This window comes from Morone saxatilis, unplaced genomic scaffold, assembly GCF_004916995.1.
Source record: "Morone saxatilis isolate NCDOM2014 unplaced genomic scaffold, NCSU_SB_2.0 Contig15, whole genome shotgun sequence".
Classification (NCBI taxonomy): Eukaryota; Metazoa; Chordata; class Actinopteri; family Moronidae; genus Morone; species Morone saxatilis.
The window spans coordinates 3,097,109-3,107,635 of NW_023339707.1; the positions used below are offsets into that span (position 1 = coordinate 3,097,109).

At 40.9% G+C, this 10,527-nt stretch overlaps 1 protein-coding gene across 3 annotated transcripts in view; it reads left to right on the forward strand.

Annotated features, from left to right (window-relative positions):
* lamb2 (laminin, beta 2 (laminin S)) overlaps positions 1–9,359 on the forward strand; it is a 51,790-nt gene extending 42,431 nt beyond the window's left edge. For 2 of the 3 annotated variants that reach the window (XM_035656131.1, XM_035656132.1), the window contains exons 22-35: positions 660–884; positions 965–1,182; positions 1,318–1,414; positions 2,298–2,479; positions 2,586–2,776; positions 2,930–3,114; positions 3,360–3,601; positions 4,392–4,595; positions 5,239–5,383; positions 5,497–5,704; positions 5,835–5,976; positions 6,223–6,399; positions 6,489–6,648; positions 7,435–7,571. In XM_035656131.1, the coding sequence (XP_035512024.1) occupies positions 660–884; positions 965–1,182; positions 1,318–1,414; positions 2,298–2,479; positions 2,586–2,776; positions 2,930–3,114; positions 3,360–3,601; positions 4,392–4,595; positions 5,239–5,383; positions 5,497–5,704; positions 5,835–5,976; positions 6,223–6,399; positions 6,489–6,648; positions 7,435–7,571 (2,513 nt within the window). Of the gene's footprint in view, positions 1–659; positions 885–964; positions 1,183–1,317; positions 1,415–2,297; positions 2,480–2,585; positions 2,777–2,929; positions 3,115–3,359; positions 3,602–4,391; positions 4,596–5,238; positions 5,384–5,496; positions 5,705–5,834; positions 5,977–6,222; positions 6,400–6,488; positions 6,649–7,434 lie in introns of all 3 variants that reach the window. The other variant, XM_035656130.1, reaches the window with a different exon arrangement.
* Positions 9,360–10,527: the final 1,168 nt, after the last annotated feature.

A 10,527-nucleotide genomic window follows, 5' to 3' on the forward strand; every position in this document is an offset into this window, starting at 1 on the left:
CTACTTAATCCAAATCAGGGGCAGCACAACTCATTGCCTGTGGAAACTGCTTAAAAACGTTTAAACTGACCGTCGATTTAAATTGATCAGATGTTTTCACACATACCATGAGATATCATGACAAAATCATGAAACGTAAATGACTCTTGTCTAATGTTATAGTCTATTATGTAATCAAGTATAGTAATGTGTTGCATATTCTACTGAAGAAGGGTGTGATGACAAAGACACATGACTAATGAGAACTAGTTAACCCAACCCCACTGAGTGATGATGAGTAATGAAACTGATTGTAGTAACATGCTGTATTAATATAATAATGTTCATGCTTTGCCATAGTAGACTGACTGTTTCATTCAATGGAAGTATCCACTGAAAATATTGTAGTTTCAGTCTAGAACAAAATCCCATCGTATAAGGAGGGTCCTCATTACTTTGTTGAAACAAGATTACATGTTGATTCTACTGCTGTAAATGCACAAGTTTCCTGCTTCCTGCTGTTTCATACACCCTAAAAACAGCTTGGACTTCACCCATGCTTACTGCAAATATATTTTATTTCTCATAACAGCAGCAATTATTATATCTACTCCTTCCCCTCCCTTCTTATTGTAACTCTTGTTCTCTTTTCTTTTTTTCCGCTTTTTCTCCTGATTCAGGTGCCCGATGTGAGGAATGTGCCCCCGGTTATTACGGCAACCCCTCTCAGCCCGGAGGACGCTGCCAGCCATGCCAGTGTAACAACAACATAGATATGTCAGACATGGACGCCTGTGACAGGCAAACCGGAGAGTGCAGGAAGTGCCTTTACAACACTGAGGGCCCCAACTGTGGCATCTGCAAGAGCGGCTATTTTGGGGACGCTTCTCGGCGCAACTGCAGGAGTGAGTTCATCGAAAAAATGTTAATGAAAAAAGAGGACTATCATAATTATGGCATGTTTTTTTGCCTATTTGTCTTTCAGAGTGCACGTGTAACTTCCTGGGTACTGAACGCAGCCAGTGTATGGAGCGTGAGGACTGTGTGTGCCAGCGTACCACAGGGCAGTGCCAGTGTCTACTAAATGTCATAGGTCTGACATGTGACCACTGCGCGCCCAACCACTGGAACCTGGCCAGCGGGAGGGGCTGTGAAACCTGCGGCTGTGATCCCAACAACTCTGTCACCTCCTCATGTAATGAGGTAGGGAATGCTCTGACCTGAATACATTCAAATAATCTCCTGATAGTATAAATATATTCATACTGGCAGGAACAAAAGAAATGGATGTGCCATGGCTCTATATCTATATGTACCTATCCACTTTCTGTCATGCAGTTTACTGGGCAGTGTCAGTGTCGTGATGGCTTTGGAGGGAAGACCTGCACAGACTGTCAGGAGAACTACTGGGGAGACCCCAGGACACAGTGCAGAGGTTAGGAACATTAAGACACAATACATGCTTTTGGGGAAATGGTGTAGTTGCGGTGAGCATAATAAAGACAGGATTTGATGCAAAAGTGAAGTGCTCCTTGGCTTTATAGCTGCTCAGACAGAGAGGTGGGTTGCACAGTAGATAGATAGAAATATTATTATTAGTTCAGCAGGCACTCCTCCTCAACAACTAGTAACATTAACATTATAATAATAATAAAAATAACATCTATATTCTCATAATGTCAAACTAAACTAAAACATTATAGGTAGCATCAGCTAGGATTTGGTTAGTGTTAACTGTTCTGCTAAAATGCTTTAGCTACTGTTACAGGAGTTTATACAGTGACACTACAGCAGTAGCAACAACAGGTAAAGGAAAAGGGGAAACAGGTAGAAATTAGAATGCATGGCAAACCTTGTGTTCCAGTGCAGGCCCTAATATAACATATTTAGGACTGTTCAGAGGGAATTGGAGATATATTGGAGATATCTACTCTACTGCCATATGTGCCTCTTAGTAGCTTCAAATAATGAGTATGTTCTACATTTTATTTTCAGAATAACCAAGACTGTTTGAAAATGAAGAAATATTAGATGCAAATGATTGCATTCAATATTTATGATGGCCTACATAAATGTAAAATTTACAAAATGTTTTAGAGCATTTTATTAGAATTCTGATTGTGGTTCATTTCAGAACAGTGACACAACTTACCAGTATGAGGCCTTACAGCAGCCTCATAATCAATAAATAGCACACTCTGTTTTGCAGTTAACAAAGATACCTAAGTTTAAACAAATTAGATTTACTCATTATACAGTAAGTCTTGTTGTTCCATGTTCACTGCACACTCTCCTCTTCTCCCTCTCTCCCCTTCCAGCTTGCGACTGTGACTGGCGAGGCATTGAGACCTCTCAGTGCAACCGGGTGACCGGCCACTGTGTTTGCCAGCAGGGGGTGTCAGGTGTCCGCTGTGATCAGTGTGCCAGAGGCTTCTCCGGCCAGTTCCCCAACTGTCAGCCCTGTCACCAGTGTTTCGGGGATTGGGATCGCATTGTGCAGGTGCAGTGTCATGCAGAAGAGGGCATTTAATCTTCACCCTGTTGAATAACTGATTGATTAAGAGTCAACCACAATCTTTCTCTTCACAATTTTGTCTCATTACCAGGACCTGGCAGTGCGTACCAAGACTCTGGCAGAGCGTGCCCATGAGATTCAGACCACTGGGCTTACTGGGGCCTATGAGAAGGCCTTTAGAGACCTGGAGGAGAAACTGGCACAAGCTCAAGGCATTGTCAACGCACGCAACGCCACTGCTGCAGCCGTCGCTACCCTAATGGAGCTTATTGAAGATCTTAGGTATAGCCTATATGAAAATATTTATATAGTCATTATATATAATCATTTTTACTGCCTCATAAGGTAACAGTATCAAATGATGATACTTGATGGGGGTCATGGAATCAGGATTACAATGTACATCCCTCAACAACTGCTTGTCTTGCCCTGCAGAGCGCAGATCGGTGAGACCACTGACACCCTGAACCGCCTGGAAGGAGACCTAACCATTGTCCAGGACAGCAACTCTGAGGCAAGCAAGGAGCTGAGTGCTCTGGAGAGAGAGGCTAAAGAACTAAACCTCACTTCAGAGCAGCTACACCACCAACTGGATATCCTAAAAAACTCCAACTTCCTAGGTGAGAAAAAGAATCCTCATTATTCAACTATTCACACTGTCTGCTGCTGTCAGCTTTCCTTCACTTTCTCCTACTCAACTTCCCTCACATGCAGCATCATTATTCTTTATCCTCTCCCCTTTTTTAATCACTGAGTAGAAAATCTGTAATCCCTAGTAATCCTAAAAAAATGACTCCACCATCAATTTGATTAAACTGAAATGTGCTAAGTGAAAATGTACTTTTCTTCCTCCTCTTCCCTCTAGGTGCGTATGACAGCATCCGTAGCTCCTACAACAAGTCGCGTGATGCAGAGCGGCGTGCCAATGAATCAACAACCACCAAGCCCAGCACAGTCAGCCAATCTGCAGATACTCGTCGCCGTACTGAGCGCCTCATCGCCTCCAAGAAGGACGACTTCAACCGCAAGAATGCCGCTAACAAGCGTGCACTTGGAGACCTCAATGCCAGAGCACAGGGCCTGGACATGAAGAAGATCAATGAGAAGGTTTGTGCACATTCTTCATTATTTGAAGGAGCTTTTAGCATTGATTTTATGTTTGTTACAGCCATACAAAGGGAAAGAGAAGTAATTACACTACACACATACATTTCCTTTTTAAGCCTTCAAGGGAAAACAGTATCCAGAAAGAACATATCTTCATTCAGCTGGCCAGTTTGTTTAAAACAATAAACTTTATTTTACAAATATTACACGTAATGTTGCTTAATTGCAAATCATAGAAGTTCATCTATTCACACGAATATTAATATGGCATATGATGATTGATGATTGTACTGAGCTTGGGGTGTATCCCCTCATGCTGATCGCTCCACAATATGTCATATTTTCATCAAGGATATCACCAAGTCAGCAGCCAACATTAGCAGGAGTTTAGCTGGGGACTTTTTCCATAATGTTGTAGTGGGATAGCAAACTGAAGATGCTGGATTATCAACAGTTTAACAACAACAGTAAATTAGATTAAGCTTTAGCTACGACTAGTCTCGGCTATATCACTAGTTAGCTTTAACTTTCAGAGCTCTCTTGCTTTACCTTTCTAGCTGCTTGTCTCTGTGACACTTAAACAGTGTTTTCACAGATATTTTACAGTACATACTGTAAACATTACCCCATGTTTAGATACTAAAAGAGACAACAAAATGTCAAACTCTGGTCTTAACTCAATATTGACCAAATTTGTTGTTACGTGTTGTTTGGCTTTGCGGGACAGTCGTGTCTCGCACACATACACCTGATCATTTCCATACAACTACAAACTACATGTTCTCAACAGGTTTGCGGCGCACCGGGTGATGCTCCCTGTGAGGAAAGTCCTTGTGGGGGTGCAGGTTGCCGTGATGATGAAGGGAACCGTCACTGTGGAGGCCTAAACTGTAACGGCGCTGTAGCAGTAGCTGACAATGCTCTGGAGAGAGCAAAACACGCAGAGAAGGAGCTGAATAAAGCTATGGGAGAGGTGGAGGGACTATTTACCAAGGTATGGAGGCCTGTGAGAATTATAGTTACTGGACTTCAACTGTTTAAAATATATAGCATTTGTTAGGATAGACAATTAATATTGATGTTTTGGTTTTTGTCAACACATTTCTGGAGCTGGGTCTCTACAGCAATTTTAAATACAGAGGGAAAATCTTTGGAGGCAGAAAAGGCTTTTTGTCCACTTCTCATAAGACCCAAATGGAATGCAGCCAGGAATTTCTGTCTGAATCTTATTCGCAAGTGTTTTCCAGATTAAGGGGAATCCCTTGCAGTTCTTTTAGAGTGTTTTAATTACATCTTTGCCACTGTGATTTTACCGTAATGCAGGCATTTTAAGTTTTTAAGTTTTACTATACACTGTATAGTTTCACACTAATTCACATCCATAGTTGTTCACTTTCATTTCGTGCCAGTGTGTGGGCTCAGACTTTACAGTACACTATGTGCACGTATGTGCACTTAGACAAAACTGATTTCAGTGAATGTGGGCACACTAAAAAACCTAAACCAGTTGACTTTATTTACGATTCTTGGTAAACACTGTTAGATAACTGAAGGCTAGTAAAGACTGCAGCTATGGTGAATAATTTGTATCTGTCAGTATATTGTGTCCTCTATAAGCATTTCTGCCTTTCATTCAGGTGGCAGAGGCCAAGAGCAAGGCAGAGGAGGCCAAGGGTAAAGCCCAAGCTGCTCTGGACAAAGCCACCGCCACCAAGAACAAAGTGGAGCGCTCCAACAATGACCTGAGAGACCTCATCAAACAGATCAGAGACTTCCTTACTCGTGAGTCTGCTGGGTTTATCATAGATATATTTTACATGTATAAGATAACCAAGAACCTGTAGAAAAGTCATGCTGCGCTCCTGTGTCGACCCTGCCACTTCTCGTTCTCTCAGAGGAGGGCGCAGACCCAGACAGCATCGAGGCAGTGGCGAACCGCGTGTTGGAGCTCTCCATCCCTGCCTCACCCCTCCAGATCAGACATCTTGCTGATGAAATCAAGGAACGGGTTCGCAGTCTTTCGAATGTGGACGCCATCCTGGAGCAGACGCAGGATGATGTCCGCAAGGCTGAGCAACTGCTGCTGGATGCCAAGAGGGCAAGGTAGTCAGGATAGAGTCACACTTAGAACAAATGTATTGGTACAGAATTATTTGTACTAACAAAGAGTGTTTCATATTTATTCATCAACACTAAAAGCGTTCACTGTCAGTAACACAATGTTATTGTTAAGGCATCGGGCTGAAGGGGTGAAGACCACAGCAGAGACAGTGAAACAGGCCCTGACGGATGCTAAGAATGCCCAGACATCAGCAGAGAAGGCCATAGCCAGAGCCAAAACTGACATTGGGGACACTGAGGCCCGACTGGCACAGGTAGCCAACCAAAAAAAGGGGGAAAGAAACATGCTATGTCTAACATGAAATATGTCATTTGCAAAGTTATGTTCAATGTGCATTCAACACACACACACACACATACATACAGGTTATTACATCAACGTCCAGGACTCAATTTTGAGACATCACATCCTGGTACAAACACAGTGCTTAATCCAACAAAAGCAAATGTAACAGTAATATTTCTGAAGGGTCAGAGTTCACTGTGCTTGCTGTCCTCAGATTGAGTCGGAGACATCTAACAGTGAGAGGAACCTGAATGATGCCATGGACCGCCTCGGGACACTGGGACGAGAGATCAATGCCCTAAAGACCAAACGTGCCAACAACAGCATGGCAGCAGCCCGAGCCGAAGAGACAGCCACCATGGCACGAGACAAGGCAAATGAAGCCAAACAGGTGTGTGTCTGTGTGTGTGCACACACCATGTCTCTTTAAAAACATGCACAGCTGGTATAGAAAACCCTCTCTGCTGTCTTAATGCTCAGATTCTAGATGGCCAGCTGACAGATAAATACCATGAGGTGCAGCAGCGGGTTGATACGAAGGCCAAGGCAGTGAAGGATGCGAAGAAACGGGCAGAGAGCCTCAGAGATGAAGCAAAGGAACTACTGAGAGATGCCCAGAACAAGCTCCAGAGACTAGCAGGTGCTTATTAATATCTGTGTGTGTGTGTGTGTGTGTGTTTATGTGTGTGCAGTTGAAGAAATAGACAAATGTGTTTGCATTTGTTTGGCATAAGGAAAGTATGACTTTATTATTTGAAATCACAATTCTTACAACGGGTAGAGCAAAAATAGAAACAGCAAACAAAACAATTTAAACTGCTTGTCCTAGAGGGTCACAGCAGGGCTGGAGGTTGGGTACACTTTGGGCAGGTTGCCAGTCAATCACAGAGCTGAGACATAGACACACTCACATTCACACCTACAGGCAATGCAGAGTCACCAGTTAACCTCACCTGCATGACTTTGAACTGCAGGAAGAGCCGGAGAACCAGGAGAAAACCTGCTGCCACTAATAACTAAAATGAAAAAGCTGTGTGTTGTCAATATATGTATAAAAAGAGATGCAATGCAGGGCGCCTGCAATAAAAGAAAAAAAAAAGAGATGCAGTGCCTTTGGAGGACAAGGGTAACATATATACAGTATATAAAAATTGTGTCCCTAAAATTGATCCTTGAGGAACCACACAGGTTATTTTACAGTGTTTTGAGAAATGACAAAGAACTTTATGGCAGAGGGATTGGTAGAGATAGTTAAAAACTAGACAGACCAATGTGTTCCTTCAGTCTATATAAAAGAATCTGGTGGTCACATGCATCAAAAACAGCACACAGATCAAGTTGAATGACTTTAAAATGACTCACATTAGCTCCAAATGCTGCTAATGCCTGGCTATGTAACCATTCCTGAAATTCCTGCTTCCCACAGAGCTGGAGAAAAACTATGAGGAGAACCAGAGGAGGTTGGAGGGGAAAGCTCGTCAGCTGGATGGCTTGGAGGACAAGATGAAAGCCATCCTCAGTGACATCAACAAACAGATCCAGATCTACAACACATGCCAGTAACTCACTACTCATGAGAAAACTGGTCCATCTTGGTGTTATTCTGCCAACTCTTCCAGATACACCAACTGTACAATAGACTTTGAACCATCAAAGAAGAGGGCTGTGGTGGTTATTTGGTCACTCTGCAAGTGAATTTGCGTATTTTGTGTGCAGACTGTCTTTTATGTAAGTATTTAAAACAGTTGCTATCATATTTAGATATATGTACCCATGACTGAACATGTAATGGTTGTCTGATATGACATATTTTATTTTAATTTGTGTACATTATTTTTGTTTTTCATTTGTAAAACAATCTGGAACTGTATCGGTGTCATTATCCATGTTTACATTTGTGTAACATGAACATTATATATTAGAAAAGTCAATAATACACAGCCGTGAAAATAATGGATTACAAACTATCTGTAGTCAAACTTTTTATGGATTTTTTCACTTGTGATAATCAGCAGGTCAATATAATTTCCTCCCCATTTTTCTATAAAGTGTCTGTGACTACTGAAAGTATATTCTGAGCTGTGCTCAACGCAAAAGGACTTTATAGAAACTACAGTGTCTTCTTTCAGTATGTAACACCACAACTTTGAGGTGCTTGAGGACAAAATCTGAATCATAATCTGTTCTGTGTTTTCAAGTTAAAATGAGGCTTTCATTGTTTTGGCTTTTTCCTTAACAGCCAAAATAAAGATGATTCCCTGCATAGTATTAGGGACATACCATTTCAGTAGAATAAAGAGATGAACAGGGTTTTTGAATTCATATGGATTTTAAATTGAAGGAATTTTAGATAAAAAATGTACCAACTGGGGTGCAAGGAATAATTTTTTGTATTATCTCTGCATTCATACCAATAAATAAAAATCAGTTTGACTGCTGAGCGAAAAGATGTAAGCAGCCCAAAAACCACCTCTGGCTAATGCCAAACAGGAATGATGTAGGGAGCAGTATAAGCTAACAGTATAAACTAACTGAATGCTAGCGGCACGGCTCTGGTGATGCTATTATGGGTCAGTCTGTAAGTGTGTATGTGGGTGAACTTCGGTCCAGAGCGAAATATATGTCAAATACAGCTGATTAAATGAAACATTAAATGAGCCAGACAAGCTGAGTCTGACATATTCCTCTGTAAAGTGATCGCTTACAGATAAACCTTTTGAATTTAGATAGCAAAGTGACTCATTCTGACACCGCCCTCAGGACAAACTTAAAGGACTAGTTAGACATTTTGAGAAATAAGCGTATTTGCTTTCTTATAGAGTTAGAAGAGAAGATATCCAGCACGTAACTCCCGGTAATTGTTGTAGTTACAGTTTGTATGAATTAAACAAACAAAATATAACATATATATAACTTGAAAGCAAATAAGTGTAATTCCCAAAATGTTTTGCTATGTTTGTAATGCTTTAAGTCATCACTTAATGATTGCCAAACCTGTGATACACAGATGAATGTGAAGAATGTTTGTTTATCGAATGCACTGTGATAGAATATGTAAGGTCTGCAGTAATTGATGCCTCACTGAAGTGACAGTATGCAGTGTTGAATTGTGCCTTATAATATGCCAGTGTCTTGTACTCATGTTCTTTGCATGACAGTTTGTGTTTTTGGAAACATGACAGGTCAAAAAAAAAAAAAAAACCTGTAAACATATTTCCCTCAGATGACATTTCAACTGGCAGCCACATGACTTTGATAAGTAATTGCCAAAGCACAGATACCAAAAGAAGCTTGTGTAAAGTTTAACTGTGTACTGTTTTGTGAATAAAGGTTGCATAATTTAACCAAAAAGGCCTTTTACTTGTAGTATTTGCTTTGGCTGTATATTTTTTGGCTATACGATATTGTCTTGTTAAATAAATTAGCGCTTTGATTATTACTTAGGATGCTCTTTATGTGTAGTCCTGCTCTACCACATTATTAGAGGCTAACGCTAACAAGGGGAACAAGCAACAGGGAACACCACAGGTCTGCATCATCACTGTCAATATGATTTTAGTGTGGACTCAGAGGATGACAGTGCAGGATGCCATTTAAGACGAGGCCCCAGTCTAAAAATAGTAGGGGTCTTGATGTATTATGGCCAGGGCCCCCTCCTCAAATGACTGAAAAAAATATCTGTGGGAATATGGGCCCATATGAGTGCCATTGAATGTTGATTGTGGAGGAGATGGGATGGCGTTCAGCTGAAGCAGTGCCCCCAGCCCATTCTGGCCAGAGACCCAGAAACCAACCAGTATTTCTCCAGTTGAATACTATCCTGCCCCGTGTTTGCTGTGCGTCTGTTAGTTTGTGCTCATTTAAGTAAGAAATGTACTGACAAATGTTCCATATAGGCATAATATCAAGTGAGATAGGCCTATTAATGTATTAAGATATTAAGATATTCCTTTAATAGTCCCACATTGGGGAAATTCCAATCTTACAGCAGCAAAGTGGATAGAAAAAAAACAGTATAAAGACAGTATAAAAACAGTAAGAGTATGAAAAAATAATATAATATAATATAAACACTGTACAAGAGAAAAAAACAGTAAAAAAACCACAACAACAGATAACACAACACAAACACTAGCAGCATCAAAATTACATTTTGATTTTGACATAGGGGCCCTCTCTCAACAAGAAAACAAGAAACAAGAAAAAGTCCCCCTCCACTCAGAAATCAGTGTTTCTTTCCTGTCCCTACAGTGTTTGGCTGGTTTGAATGCAGAAATTGTGCAGAGTTGTGACAACTAGAAAGGCATGTTTTCACTTCATCTGCTGAAAGAGGAAAGTTAAGTTTAAGGGGCGGGGCCTATGAGGATGATTGGTGATATCATAAACTGTTTTGATGTCAACCCTGGTCCAGTTGAAGCACACTCACAGGTTGTGGAATTTTTATTGAAGTAAAAGGAGCAGGGGCCCTTTTAAGGATTTAAATATGGAAATTATACTTTTTTGCTTAAAAAAACACATA